The sequence below is a fragment of the Crocodylus porosus genome, unplaced genomic scaffold (genome assembly GCF_001723895.1).
Source record: "Crocodylus porosus isolate Cpor-Errol unplaced genomic scaffold, CroPor_comp1, whole genome shotgun sequence".
In the NCBI taxonomy this organism is placed as follows: Eukaryota; Metazoa; Chordata; order Crocodylia; family Crocodylidae; genus Crocodylus; species Crocodylus porosus.
The window spans coordinates 28,991,505-29,006,433 of NW_017728916.1; the positions used below are offsets into that span (position 1 = coordinate 28,991,505).

Consider the following 14,929-nt stretch of genomic DNA (forward strand, 5'->3'; position numbering starts at 1 on the left):
CTCGGCGACGCGGGCGCTGCCGCGGCCCCTGCTCCGCCCCGCACCCGCCGTCAGAGCAGCCGGGCCCGGCTGGGGACAGGACGCCAGTGACGCGGCGGAAGTGGCTGCTGGGAACCAGAAGCGGCAGGCAGGCGCCGGGGCCGGAAGCGGGCGGTTCGCGATGGCGGCGCGTGCGCTGGGGCTGCGGCGGCTGCCGCTGCTCTGCTGCCTGCTGCGGCCTTGCGGCGCGGGCAGCACCGGGAGGCGGCTGGTGAGGGCCGGGCCGGGCCTGGCCGGGGCCCTCGCGCTCCCCCTCCCCCTCCCCGCGGGGTTAGGTCGACAGCGGGATGCGGCCGCCTGACTCCGCCGTCTTCGTCCTCGCAGGCTCTCGCTGCCGGGCCGCGCTGGGACCTCCTCGCCCCCCCGCGGCTGGCGCGCCGCCTGACCACGCTGCCGCCCGAAGACGTGCCCAGGACGCGCCCGTCCAAGCCGGGGGTGAGAGCGTAAGAGCCGCCTTTGCCCGGGGCAGGGCGCGGGCCCGCCTGGCCACTTCCCCGCGTGGCGCAGCTGCAGGAGGAGCAGGTGCTGCGAGTGAGGGGTTTCTCTGCTGCTCCTCTCTGCCCGGCTGCCGCTGCCTTTCGGGTCTAAGGAGTTCTGCTTCAGAGGCTGCGCCCCTGGCTCCCAGGCCCAGCTGCTGCTGGGGGGGGGTCTTTCCTCCAAAAATGTATCCAGTCCTTTTCTGAATCTGACTTAACTGTGTCAGCTCCCACAACATCTGGTGGCAGCAAGTTGCACACCTGAATGAGACTCTGGGGAAACAGAATTTCCTTTTGTTAGTTTTAAACTGCCTGCCTGTCTGCTGGCTTCATTTTGTGACCCCGCGTTCTTGTCCTGGGAGAAAGTAAATAGTAAATCCCTGTTTACTTTTTCTTCACCATTTAGTAGTTTGTAAACCCTCATCATGTCCCTCAAGGGTCTTTTCTAACCAGAACAGGCCTAATCTCTTCAGTCTCCCCGTATGAAGCCCCTCCATAGCACTCATCATCCTTGTTGCCCTTCTCTGCACCTTCTCTAGTTTTTCTATATCGTTTTTGAGGTGTGGAAGCCAGAACTGGGCACAGTATTCAAGGTGTGGACGCACTGTGGATTCACAAAGAGGCATAATGATACTTTCAGTTTTGTTTACAATGCCATTCTTAATCCCTAATATTTTGCTTGCCGTGCACTGGGTGGGAGCACTTGGGCTGAGCCCAGGCCCCCATGCCAGGTGTGGCAGCTCCATGGGTCTCGGCAGCTCATGCTGGCAGCCTGCATAGTGGGGCTTTTTCAGTCCTGCAGGCTGGGGGTTTACACACAGCCATGCCTAGCTGCAGGCATGGATGGAAGCGGGAAACCAGCACAGACTCTTAACCAATGCATTCAGCGTCTTGCTGGGCTCTAGCGCGGGAAGGAGATGCACAGTTCATACAGTCTTTCTCCCAGTAGCCAGTTTCCTGGAAGTCCCTGGCAGTCACGTTTGCAGTTGGAGGTGCTTTGCTGGCAGGCATGAAGTACTTGAAGAAGAAAAAAGAAGAAGGTAAGTTTAATGTCATCCTGACATCTCTGATCCAGCTTAGAGCCTTCATGAAGTCAGGACTGCATGCATGGCACATGGGGGCTTACTACTACAACAGCTTCCTGTACAAATAGATCTGGGAACAGGATGCAAATTGATTTATTTTTCTCATCACTCCAGTTTTAGTTTTTGTACTTGTTTATTTTGCTTAGTATTCTTAGTCTTTGCCCATAGTTATTTAACTAATAGCCTTTTCCTCGCTCTCAATTCATACTTCTATAAATTCATATTTCTCTACACCAGCTCCATGTAATACTCATGTAATGAATAGCTGTGACATCTGCCTTGCCAACTTATGTGTCCTGAAGAATGAGGCAATATAGCCTACTGGCACTGTTCCTGAAATGCTTGACCTTGCTTTGTCAATCCATGCTGGTCTAGGATAGCTAAAAGGCACTCACTAAAAAGAAATGACTCCTTCCGTCCTATCCCAATTTTGGTATGTGCCTCAGTGCCATCTTTGCAATTAAAACTCTTGGAGCCTTATGGGGTATTTTGTTTAGAAAATAACACAAAGTAGAGGTGCTCTGTTTATCAGTTTGACTTTTCTTGTCTGGGAGCTTTTTGAAATTCTAGGTGTTGGTAAGCTTTGGTTCTTTCAGGTTGCCTTATCAGTCTTTGAGGATTTCTGAATTTTTTCTGTTCTCTTGTCTGGTGTATTAGGTAGTAAACTTCCATTGTTTCCTTTCAGCGCTGGAGAAGGAGCGAAAGCGATCACTAGGGAAGCCTTTGTTGGGAGGCCCTTTCTCTCTCATCAATCATGAAGGGCAGCCAAGGACAAACAGTGACTACCTGGGCCAGTGGGTGTTAATCTACTTTGGCTTCACACACTGTCCCGATATCTGTCCAGAGGAACTGGAGAAAATGATTCTAGTGGTGGATGAAATTGGTAAGTGCAGTCTGAACTTTAATTGGAGGGAGGGAGGGAAGAGCATCCTATTTCAGGAAGAGTTCATGTTACTCATTCAGTAAGAGCTGTGTTGTTCACAATGTGGAACATGTTTGTCTGTTTGTTTGTTTGTTTGTTTGTTTATAATCTACTTTTCTCAGTCTTTCTTAGGCTCTGTCTTAGGTCATACTAGTCTCCTGCTTTGATCTTGGGAGAGGCTTATTCTAAAACAGGCTTGTCCAACATACGGCCCGCGGGCTGCCATACAGCCCTCCAAGCCATTTTCTGAGGCCCAAGGTGCTGTGATGGGAAACCAAAGTGAACGCTGTACTTCTGTTTCAGGGGGAATTATGTGATAACGCTTCCTGTGAGGTCTTTGAATATGGCTTGCTGGGCCACTGGGTGATTAAAAGTTGATGATCCGGCCCCACATTCTAGAAGGTTGGACACCCCTGTTCTAAAACATTCAAATGTGACATACTTAGAGTGAGGATTGGTTCTCATCGGTCTCCTGTACTTGGTATTGGCCTTTGAATGTGCTGCAGTACTGCTAGAAGGCAGACGCCCTATTAATGCAGCCTAATTTTGACCACTAAGGCAGATTCTTCATTAAGAGGAGAATGGCTCTGTTGTCGAAAACTTGTTTCCCTTTAGACCTGGGCTGTGTTTGTGTTGAAGAGGTCTCTTTGCTTTTTTCATTTAGGTACAAAGCACTTAAATTTTTTTGCATTTGGTCAATTATTGTGGAAACAGGAATTAGTGTAATGTACTCCAAAATCTTATAGGGCAAGAATTGAGTAGCAACATAGCTTGTGTTGACTATATTCGTGTGCATATGATGATTTAACAAAGCACTATCCTTTCTAACAACTGTTACCCTCACTAGTGTTCAGAAGTGACAGTTCTGTCAGGTGGCAAACTGTCATAGTTAGTTAGTTGAGGACCCCTTTGATGTCTCTTTCACAGGAATATTACTGAAAGTGTCTCTTGGATCCTGCTTTGGATGGTTTACTGCAGCTGGGTTCTGTCAGTAGCTGTGTAGTAGCATAAAATAAGACAATCGCAAAGAAATCTAGGCTATCCAACTGTGAGGTCTGTGACTCCAGGACTCCTCTTGTTGTGGGGAAGGTGTGCTGTGACCCCTTATCTTTATGATAACAGTAAATTCCCACTGTCATTTTGTATATCCCTGTTAGAATTACTGACCGTGCCCATTTCTGGAGGAGCTTCTGCAAAGGTCTAAAGCGTAACTGGTCTACAGCAAAGTTGTCTGGTTTTCGGGAAAAGGTTGTTTCTGGTATCCTGAATACACAGACCCTCAATGACACTGACAGAGTTTAGTATTAGTGTGATTTCATAGACATTAGGGCTGGAAGGGACCTTGCAAGATTATCAGGTCCAGCCCCCTGCCCAAGGGGCAGGAAATCAGCTGGGGTCGAATGATCCCAGCAAGATAAGCTCAATGGTCCATTGAGGTCCCTTCTGACCCTAGCATCTATGAATCTACATTAAAGAGTACATGTCTGACTCTTTAATGTAGATTTATAGATGCTTTGGGGCACGTCACTGGTCACCATGCGCCATGTTGATTTGGTTCCATCAACTGTCACTCCCTGGGTCTGACCATGGAGCCAGTTTCCCAGCCATTGGACCATAAGGTCGTTAAGGCTGCAGTTCCCCAATTTTACCATGAGGACGTCATGGGACACCAGGTCAAAGCCTTTTTTGAAGTCCAGATATGATATCAATCTCTTTTCCTTTGTCCAGGTGATATGTCACCTGGTCACAGAAAGAAATGAGATTGGTCAGGCAAGACCTACCCATTTTTTTCCAGTATCTTTCCAGGGATTGAGGTCAAGCTGATTGGCCTGTAATTTCCCAGTTCTTGCTTCCTCCCGTACTTGAAGATAAGCACCACATTGGCCCTCTTCCAATCTTCAGGTACCTTGCCTGAGCACCACTAGTTCTCAGATATTCTTGCCATTGGCCATGCTATGATGTCAGCCATTTCCTTTAGCACTGTTGAGCCATCTGGGCCAGCTGATTTGAGGATGTCAGGCCTCTTAAGATGTTCCCTCAAAGGATCCACGTCAGCACTGGGCATATGTTCACCTTTACCCTGGTAATCCTGCATCTTGTCAGGCAGGGTGATTCCCTTGGTTGTTGGAAGACCGACACAAAGTAATTGTTAAGGAGATTGGCTTGTTCCTGGGTGTCTGTTGTCAGCTGCCCCATTTGGTTTAGCAAGGGTCCAATGTTGTCCTTTTTTTTTCCTCAGACTTCCAACATATCTGAAGAAGGAATTTTTATTGTTCTTGATTTCTGTAGCCAGTTTGAGTTTGGTTTCAGCCTGGCTTTCCTAGTTTGCTCCTTACAGGTGTGGGCCAGTGCTGAATACTCCTTGGTGGTGTTTCCTGACTTGCATTCTTTATAAACTTCTCTTTTTAGGTCCATGAGTTCCCTACTGAGGCAACGGGGTCACCCAGCCCTTTTGCTGCCTTTCCTATGGGCTGGAATGGACTTCCCTTGTGCTTCAAGGTTCGCATCCTTAAGGAGCAACCACTCATCGTAGACTCCCCTCCCTATCAGATCAGGGCCTTGACAACTAGCCACCTGAGCTTGTGAAAGTCAGCTTTCCTGAAGTCAAGGATTTCTGCATTGCTGACTGATTTGCCAGTTTCGCAATGGGTAGAGAAAGTGATCAAGTCATGGCTACTATCTCCCAGCTTCCCTTCGATCCTCAGGTCACTGACTAGATCATCCCCTTTGGCCAGTACCAGGTCCAGCAGTGCCTTGTCTCTTGTTGGCTTGTAGACTTCTTGAGACAAGCAGAGCTCATCAATATAAGTGAGAGAGCTTTGCCGCCGATTAGATTTGACTGAGTGCCCTTCCCATGAGATGTCAGGGTAGTTAAAGTTGCCTGTGACAACCATGCTGAGAGCATTCAGCCTCTGCCTGTTCCCTAGTGAATTCATGGTCAAGCTTTTCCTCCTGATTAGGAGGTCTGTAATAGACTCCTACTGTTATATCCCTTTCACCATGTTCTCCCCGTATTCTAACTCAGAGGGTCTCGAGTCGCCATCCTTGGGTACCAATCTCCACTTGTAGGGAAGCGTTCTACTCCTTCACATAGGGAACTACACCCGTGCTGTTCCTTCCAACATGATCTCTCCTGTACAAGGTATAGCCATGTATACCTGTGTTCCAGTCATAGGTGGAGTCCCGTCAGGTCTCCACTGTCCCTCTGAGATCATATTCATTTCTGTTTAGCAGAAGGGCCAGTTCCTCCTGTTTATTTCCCAGGCTCCTGGCATTTGTGTGCAAGTAAGCCTGCCATTGGAAGCCCTAGGCTGTGCTGGGGTTCAGGGACAAGGTCTGCTGAGTGTCAGCTGGGGCCTTGGGCTCACAGGAGTGTTGAAAGCTGAGGTGAACCCTGTTTGCAATTTCTGATCTAGGTTGGGACTCTAAGCAGTAGGTCCCTGATGAGGGCAAGTTAGCAAGTCCTGGTTGGCAGAATGAGTGCTGTCTAGCAGCAAGAAAAATGTAACTGACTGGAGCACATGAGTTGAGAGAGGGGGCAAAGCTGATAAGTCAGTTTTGTTCTGCCTTGCCCCATTGATGAGAAGATGACTGCTAATACAGCATTTGGATTGGTGGGTCCTGTGATATAATGTCACAGGAGCTTGTGGCCTTCCCAGTTCATGACCTAACATGTTTAATAGTTATAGATAAGCCCTCCAATTTCAGGAGTGAGCCATTAGTGCAGGAGCACATTGTAGATCTGACCCCTGCTTGTGTCACTGCTGTTGCAGGAAGGTCTTCTGCTCTCTCTGTTTTGATTACTCACTAACTCTTTCTCTCACTTGCTCTCTGGCTTGCTCGATCTGCTTCATTTGCTCGCTCCATCTGCTTTGCTCGCTCTCTGTTTGGCTCGCTCACTCACTTGCGCGCTGTTTTGCCCGCTCATGTATGCTGTTTTGCCCACTCGCACGCTGTCTTAGTTATCCTTGAAATGCTCAAGCCGTAGTAAATAGGGGTGAGGTCTTCATTTCAGGAGGAGTGTGTAAAGTTACCCTCAAGGTATACAGGGTTTAAAGAACTGCATTTTTGCAGTTCTTTAAATCCTGTAATGGTAATGGCGCCCAATTTGTGGGAGCTGAACTGTGGCTTTGGGCTTGCCAGAACTAACAATTATTCATTTTTCTGGTGACAGACAAGATCCCATCTTTGCCAGACTTGACCCCACTGTTTATTACCATTGACCCAGAGAGGGACAACAAAGAAGCTATTGCCAGATATGTTAAAGGTACCGTTTGACTTTCTCTTACTAATTGTCTTCTGCTGTACAGCTCTTATGTATTCAGTGCTCTGTGTTGCAGTTGAAAAGGAGATGGGGTTGCATCTCACTGGTTCTAAGAGAGAAGGATTTTGCATGGCTCTTCATCTTAGAATAGTTAATCATTCCTTTTCTCTTTCAGAGTTTTCTCCCAAGCTTATTGGATTGACTGGCACCAAAGAGGAGATTGAGCAGGTGTCCAAAGCCTACCGTGTGTATTACAGCCCAGGGCCCAAAGATGAAGACAGTGATTACATAGTGAGTAAAAACAGTCTTCATCTGACTGCCTGTCATTATAGGTGTTGAAGTAAAACTGAAAATTGATTCTAAAGTCATGAATAACAAAGATAAATGTTTGGCTGTTACTAGATACTTTTGTATTTGGTCCGGGTCAAGGTACCATTTTACAGTGCCCAGAACAAACATGGAGAAACGTGGATATGCTTGCGAATTTCAGTGTTGTTATTTGTTTTATTTTTATCTGCTTTTTATTGACGGGGAGGTAGGGTGAGAGAATGGCAGGAGTGAGGGAAATGAAAGTAGGATGTGAAGGAAATGAGAGAAAGCTGCATCTTGTCACCTGCCTAGCCATGACCAAAAAGTAGGATTTGTAGGTAGGAGAAGGAGAGGTTTGAAGTATGGATGTTAAGTTGGTCTGCAGATTCCATAAGAGTCTTGATCCCACTGTAAATGGCAGTATGGAATAAAAAACAGATTTTTTTTAAAGAGAGAAAAGACATTTGTTGCACAATAGAGCCTGGCACCTTTGTTGAGAACCCCTGACTGCACCATTACTTACAGCACAGTGTTGTTGCTGAAAACTTACCATTTTGCCAAAACTGATGGTACCAGAGTGCTGTCAGTGCTCTGCACTTAATGAGCATTGCTTTTTTTCAGAGTAAGCTTAACAAGTGAATGCTTTGGATAAGTGCAAAGCATTTTTCCCAGTCCCAAAGATATGTGCTTCAATGGAGTACACTGTGCTTACCTCTTACAAGTTAAGAAATGTGAAAAGCTTTGACCAGGCATACTGAGTAGAGCCCCTATGAGTCTGTTGGATGGGACGGTATATCCGTATAAATAAATACCATATTTATCCAAATCAAAGACAACTGCAGCTTGCCCTTCTGTGCCAGTCATTGTCTGTCTGTTACCCTGGGTCACCCAGCCAGGTTGCAGGGGGAAGAGGAAGGGGGCAGACACATACCCTTCCCCCTGCAGCCTATCTCCTTCCCCATGCCTACTCCTGCTCCTACCTGCAGCATGTTCCCCCACACCCTTTTCACTTCTCCCCCTCCCCACCAATTATATGCTGTAGCTGTGTTCTAGATCAGAGCATCTGGCAGCAGCGGCAGCCCTGTCCAGCTCCAGTCCAGCCTGGCCAGAGAGAAGTGGTGGCAGCTCTCAGCTGGGTTGGATTAGGGCTGGAGGAACCAGGGTAGAAGTGGCCCTCCTCTGGACCCTCTCAATGCTGTCCACATCCCTCCTGAAGTGCGGCAGCCAGAACTGGATGCATTACTTCAACTGTGGTCTGACCAGTGTCTCACAGAGGGGGAGGATCACCTCCTTGGACTTGGTTGTGATGCACCTGTGGATGCATGACAAGGTGCAGTTAGCCTTCCTGACCCCACATTGGCAGCTCATGTTCATTTTGGAATCAATGTTGACTCCAAGATCCTTTTCTGCCTCTGCACTGACAAGAAGGGCATTCCCCAGCCTGTAGGTATGCTGCTGGTTCTTCCTCCCCAGGTTCAGTACCTTCCACTTGTCATTATTGAATCCCATCCTGTTCTCATCCACCCACCCCTGCAGCCTGTCCCTCTCCTCCAGCATGCCCACTTCTCCCCACATGTTAATGCCATCTGCAAATTTGAACAAGTTTACATCTACCATGACACCTGTGTCCAAGGATTTTGTGACCTGGTTGTAGAAGGCCACCAGGTTGGTCTGACAGGACTTGCCTCGAATGAACCCATGTTGGTTGCCCCTGAGCATAATCTCCCCTGCTGGTCCCTCTCAGCTGTGCTCCTGGATAATTTTCTCAAAGACCTTCCCCAGGTCCGAGGTAAGACTAACGGGCTTGTAGTTTCTTGGGTCCTCCTTCCTCCCTTTTCTGAAATGGGGAACGCATTGGCCCTTTTCCAGTCCTCTGGCACCTCGCCAGAACACTATGAGTGCTCATAAAGCTGTGCCAGGGGTCCTGCAATGACCTCTCCTAATTCCCTCAGCACTCTGGGGTGAAGATCGTCAGGACCTGCTGACTTGAACACATCTAGACCCATCAGAAGTTCCCTGACTAGGTCCTCACTGACCCTGGGCCTGGCAGTGCCTCCCCTGCGTCTGTCAGGGATCCGAGTGTGGGGGATGCCCCAGTCCCTGCTCAAAAAGATGGAGGCAAAGAAATTGTTAAAGATGTTAGCTTTGTCATCTGGTGTGACCACCAGATTTCCTAGTGTATCCTGCAGAGGCCCTATGTTACCAGGTACCTTCTTTTTACCCCCTATGTATTTAAAAAAGGACTTCTTGTTATCCTTGATCCGGGTTGCTAGTTCCACTTCCATCTCTGCTTTAGCCTTCCAAACAGCTCCCCTACAATCTTGGGCAATGGAGGTATAATCATCCTTGGTGATGGCCCCTCCCATCCATTGGGTGTACACCTCCTTTTTAGCTTTGAGACATTCCTGGATGCTTTTGGTGAGCCATGGGGGCTTTTGAGTGTTCCTGCCCGCTTTGATCCATGTGGGGATTGTCACCCTTTGGGCTTGCAGGATCATCTCCTTAAGGAACAACCACTCTTCCTGGACTCCCAACTCCCCTCCCTTCCAGGACCTCAGTGCCTCCCCAGGTAGTCTCCTTATCTCATTGAAATCCGCTCTCCTGAAGTGCAGTGCCTTGCTGCAGGCCTTTGACATCCTGCGCTGGATGGTGAATTCCAGTAGGCGATGATCGCTGCTGCCCAGGTGGTTGAGAACCTGCAGTCCCCTCACCAGGTTGTTGCCCATGGCCAGGACCAGCTCCAACAAGGCATTTCCCCTGGTGGGACTGTGCACCTCCTGGGTTAGATGGAGGTCCTGTAACTCAGCTAGGAACCTATGTGAGCGGTCAGACCTGGCTGACTGCTCTTCCCAGCAGATGTCCGGATAGTTTAGGTCACCCATGATGACCACATCCCTTGACTTAACTGCTTCTGCAAGCTAACCTGAGAATTCCCCGGTCCAGCTCTTCCCTCTGGTTGGGTGGCCTGTAGTAAACCCCTACCATTAAGTCCCTTTCCCCCTGATCCCCTTGTATACAGACCCAGAGCACTTCAGTCTGCCCCTCCTCTGACCCAGTGCTGTTTGTTGAGCTTGTGTAATGCTCTTTGATGTACAGCGCCACACCCCTACCTTTCCTCCCTATTCTATCCCTCCTATACAGCCTATAGCCCAATGATGTTTACTGCCCAGTCATGCGTTGGATCCCAAGTTTCAGTGAGCCCTGCTATATGTCCGGGTTAGTGTTAGCTGGCAGGAGGGCAAGTTCCTCCTGTTTGTTCCCCATACTATGAGCATTGGTGTAGAGGCGTTTAAGGCCTCCTGAAGGTGCATGCACCGCTCCCCTAATTCCGGGACTATCTGGGCCCCTGTCTCTTACCTGGGTATTTCTTGTGCTTGTTGCCTGTCTTGGCTGGGCTGTCCTTGCGGGTGGCTCTTTGTTCGGTGTTCCGTGGCTCCCTCGGTCCTCAACTTCCCCTTCCCCTGACAAGCCTAGTTTAAAGCCCGCTGGAGGAGATCAACCAACCTGAAAGAGAAAACATGTTTACCTTTGGGGCGAGGTGGAGCCCATTCCACCCAAGCATGTCTCTTGTCCCGAAGTATGGGTCATGGTCCAAAAAGCTGAAGCCCGCCTCAAGACGCCATTTCCGAAGCCTCAGGTTTTTGTTTAATACAGAACTATTTTACAGTGTTCTTAACTCAGTTTTAGCCTTTCATACTGCAGATGCTTATGCACATGATTAACTTCAAGCTAATGAATAGTCTCTTTGAAATGAAGGCAATTTTTCACATGTACAGATAAGTGTTATGTATTTTCAGGATTGGGGTTTCGATTTTCAGTACGTTATTTTTGTTAATTACAATTTTAACAAATTCAATTAGAGGAGAACCTACCAGAAACAGTTAGTTAATAATACATTTACTCTTAAGTTGCAGTTACACAAACTTAAAATAATTCTTTTTAAGCCATTTAATTCAGGTTGAGGCTTTGTAAAGCTTGTCAGGTTGTTGTTTAAACTTACTCCACTGTGCTTAAATCACTGGAAGCTTCTTTGAACATTAGCAGAATTTGGCCACCAAAGGGGACCATGGAGCATGGCATACATGTCTTTTCCTGCACACTGAAAGAAATGTTAGCTGTGGAGCAAAGGCAATTGCAATATTTTATTCTTGGTACCTTTTGTTGTCTGCTCCAAGAATGAATTTAGCTTAATGAAGTGTTCTCACCACAGTGTACCCTTTCATCATATGAATGTCTAGATCTATGCCTATCTCATGGCAAGGGGGGAGTCCTCAGAAATAGGCTAGCAGGAGCTGTAGGAGCCCTGCCTCCTCTTAACCTAGAATGCAGAAGCTACTGTGGGGTGGAAGAAAGGAACATTCAGGGGAAAGCAGCTCAAGCAGCTGTTTTCCCCCGTTGCCGCACTTTACATTCTTCTTTCTCAAAGATTTGAATGGGTGATGACACCTGCCACTCGTGAAGGCTCTCCTACATCCATTATCTCTTTGCATTACTTGTTTACAGTTAATTTTGCTTATTTTGTTGCATTTGAGAGTTGAGTAATCTGTTTGGGCCATTTGTAGTTGAACTATCCTCTATTTTATAAGTTCTCTATCAAAGAGACATTTGGACTGAGAGATTGATTGGGCACTATTTTTAGTGACCTTTTGAGAGATGCTCAGTACTTGTTTCACAATTTGTTCTGTACCCTCTGGCAGGTGGACCACACAATTATAATGTACCTCGTTGGACCAGATGGTGATTTTGTGGACTATTACGGTCAGGACAAGAAGAATGCTGAAATTGCAGCTTCTATTGCTGGACATATGACACTACGTAAATTCAGCTGAAATTCAAGATCTGCAAAGAATGTTTGTAAACCCAAACTATAATGAGGATTGCTACAGGTCTGGTATATCTTTGCTTTCAACTCCACTGGCCCAGTGCACTTTATCCTTGTGTCATGAATCATCTCTCTCAAATAAAAGAGGTACATATCGTACTTAATTTTACAAAATGTATTGTATTACCAGAAATATGTATAGAATATTTATGAATTGATATCTCGTAGAGTGACGTGTGCTGCAAAATGAGGTTTGTGGCTTCTTTGAAATGCTGTTAGGAGCAAAAGTTAACCCTTTTGGAGGGAACCTCATGTCACTTGAGAGGCTTTTGCCAGAGATAAATGAGATGTGCATAAAGTAGGGAAGGCTGTTTCCTGTATGTAAGCCAGATAGCTGTGGTGTCCCCTTCAATTTTATGCAAGGGGAGGGGGGTACTGAAAACAGTATCCTCTTTAACTCATGGAATCAGCCTGAACATAGGGATGCAACTTCACTTAGACAAAATGCTCTCTTGTTTCTTTAAAAACAAACAAAAAAAAATCATTCTTGCTCATAAAATTCATCCCAAACTTGATTCATTTAATTGTTCTGATCTAAGTAGCATTCAGCATCTTTCTAAGCTAGCCTGTGAAACACTGAATAACAAAGTGGGGAAGTAAGGTATTGTGCCTATACCTGCATGCATAAGGCTAAAATCAGGTAAAATGTGTGCAGTAATCTGATTGTAAAATAAAGGAATAATTTTTTATCTTGCCTGCAGTTGATTCCTCTGGACCACAAAGGGCACTGACAGATGCGAGAAAAAATACATCCTCACGTGTTACCAGAAGTAGCAGCAAGTTATTTGGACCCAACTCTGCAGCATCTGTATAGATTGCACGCTTCAGCGGGGCTTTTTGGTGCTTTTATCTGATAACTGATTCAATCATGTATTAGACAAAAGTGCCCAAAAAGCCCCACTAAAGTGCCCAATCTATATAGACATTGGGAAAGCCAGGTGTAACTAATGTGCTGCCTCTTCTGGGCTTGGTGTGGGGACATGATGAGTTGCAAGTAAAGCGCCATTTTTTCCCTTACATCTGCAAGAAGCCTAAGTGATTTCTGAAATCTCAGAACCATCCTCAAAGAGATGAAAAGCCGTTGTATATATCCAGTATAGCACTTGCAGGCTGGAGACATCAGCCCCTTTTCATGGTAGCTTAAAAGTTGTTTTGTTGGGTAAAATCAATATTAAATTAGCACGTGGACAGCCTGTAGTCTAGGAATATGTGCAGCATTACAGAGAGTAGTCAGAGGCCATGCCATTTCATGGTCACAGCAGATAGTCCTCCTGCACAGTTTGTGCCTTTGAAAACACAGTAACTAGGGGTGCACAGATAGATATTTTGGGGGCTGATGCCAATAGCTGATTTTAAGGAGGCATATTGGCCAATACCGATCTGATTTCTGATACTGCTACGTGCAGCTGGTAAGTGTTGTGGTGAAAGGGGAGTGGAGAGGGAAGGAGCATGGCTGGGGCAGGTGCAGGATGGAGCTGCAGCTTGTCTGGGAGGTGCAGAGAGAAGGGTAGGGGCTCCTGGGCAGGCTGCAGCTGTGAACTGGGGTCAGAGGCCGCACATCACTGTTTGGAGCAGGTGCCGGCAGTGCCGGGAGTCCAGCCCCAGCCTGCAGCTGCAGCCTACCCAGCCCGCCCTGACCCATACAGATCTGGGAGCACATTCCTCCCCCCCGCTCTCCCAGATGAGTGGCAGGAGCAGTGGCAGGATCTGCCTGATGAGCCACTCCTGAAGCAGCGTTGCATAGCAGTGGGAGCTGCTGTCCCCCTCCCTGTACCCCCGCCAGATGAGATGCGCCTCCATCCTGCACCCACCCCACCCTGGCTGGGCAGCGCCTACCCCAGCCCCGCTCCCTCCCTCACTGCAGGGGGCATTGATCTGTCCCCCCACATGCCCCTTCCCTCCCCCTCCCCTTTCATCACAACAGACTTATCAGCTGCATGCAGCTGTCCATGCTGCTGGTGTGCTGTGCAAATGCACGGGCGTTTATTGGCCAAATTATTGGCCATATCAGGCCAATTTCCAATATAATCAGTTTTCTTTATATTGGTGCCAGTCCGATATTGGACTGATGTATTGCTGTACCTAACAATAACCAAGGAAAACAATTTTAAAGAGCCTAAGAACTGCTTGGCAAACACTGTGAAGGTCTGTGTATAATCTGGGCAGTTATGGAACCCAGCCTCAGTCTTTAGCAGCTGAAGACTAACTAGCAATTTCGCTTAGTGACCATTGTGAATTATGCCCTTGTGCATTTTTAATTCAGAACTGTTGAGGTATGGAGATCAGTATTTCAGGGGAAAGTATTTTGCATTGCTTGCCACATTGTCATCTATAGCAATAAGAACCAGCTGGGTCAGACCAAAAGTCCATCTATCCCAGTAGCCTGTCTTTGAAAATGGCAAGGCATGGATGCTTTTGAGTAGTGAGGGCAACAAGGTAGACCCAGCCCACCTCCCCAAGTGTTACTTCAATCCCTTTCTCCTCCCATATCCATTGCCTCACCTACTCTCCTTCCTGGTCTGTCTACCCCAGTTTTTTCTTCTTGCTGGATCTGTCACATGCCACACAAAGCGGCTGTGCCTGCCACTTATGGCACGCACGCTGCAGTTTGGTCACTTTACCGTAGAGAAGCTGTATAAGAAACAGGGTATGCGTAATCATCTATCCTGTCATTATCTCCTAGTTACCAATAGCCATAGGTTTAGGGATGTCCTGAGCCTGAGGTAACATTCCTGACTCTGGTATATTTAATGCCTCTTTATAGATTTATCCTCCTTAAATGCGTCAGATCCCTTTGGCCCTGACAGTCTGCACCCCAGGGTACTCAAGGAGCTGGCAAGCGTCATAGCCCAGCCCCTGGCACAGATCTTTGAAAACTCCTGGCACTCTGGTGTAGTGCCCGAAGACTGGAAGAAGGCCAATGTGGTGCCGATCTTCAAGAAAGGGAGGAGA

The 14,929-nt window shown here is 47.5% G+C and overlaps 1 protein-coding gene across 2 annotated transcripts; it reads left to right on the top strand.

Moving 5' to 3' along the window:
* Positions 1 to 142: 142 nt before the first annotated feature.
* On the top strand, positions 143 to 12,091 carry LOC109311088 (protein SCO1 homolog, mitochondrial). 2 transcript variants are annotated; one of them, XM_019536528.1, is made up of 7 exons: positions 143 to 250; positions 364 to 474; positions 1,465 to 1,555; positions 2,286 to 2,483; positions 6,697 to 6,789; positions 6,962 to 7,077; positions 11,793 to 12,091. In XM_019536528.1, exons 1-7 carry the CDS (start codon positions 161 to 163, stop codon positions 11,922 to 11,924), a joined length of 831 nt encoding a protein of 276 aa, XP_019392073.1. In that variant the 5' UTR covers positions 143 to 160; the 3' UTR covers positions 11,925 to 12,091. The 2 variants fall into 2 exon arrangements, with proteins under 2 accessions (XP_019392073.1, XP_019392074.1); XM_019536529.1 differs by lacking the exons at positions 143 to 250; positions 1,465 to 1,555 and having other exon boundaries at positions 312 to 474.
* The last annotated feature ends 2,838 nt before the right edge of the window (positions 12,092 to 14,929 follow it).

Coding starts and splice junctions, on each gene's coding strand:
- LOC109311088 (XM_019536528.1), top strand. CDS start 161: ATGGCGGCGCGTGCGCTGGGGCTGCGGCGGCTGCCGCTGCTCTGCTGC. Junction 1,556..2,285: donor GAAGAAGAAAAAAGAAGAAG/GTAAGTTTAATG, acceptor GTTTCCTTTCAG/CGCTGGAGAAGGAGCGAAAG. Junction 2,484..6,696: donor TCTAGTGGTGGATGAAATTG/GTAAGTGCAGTC, acceptor TTCTGGTGACAG/ACAAGATCCCATCTTTGCCA.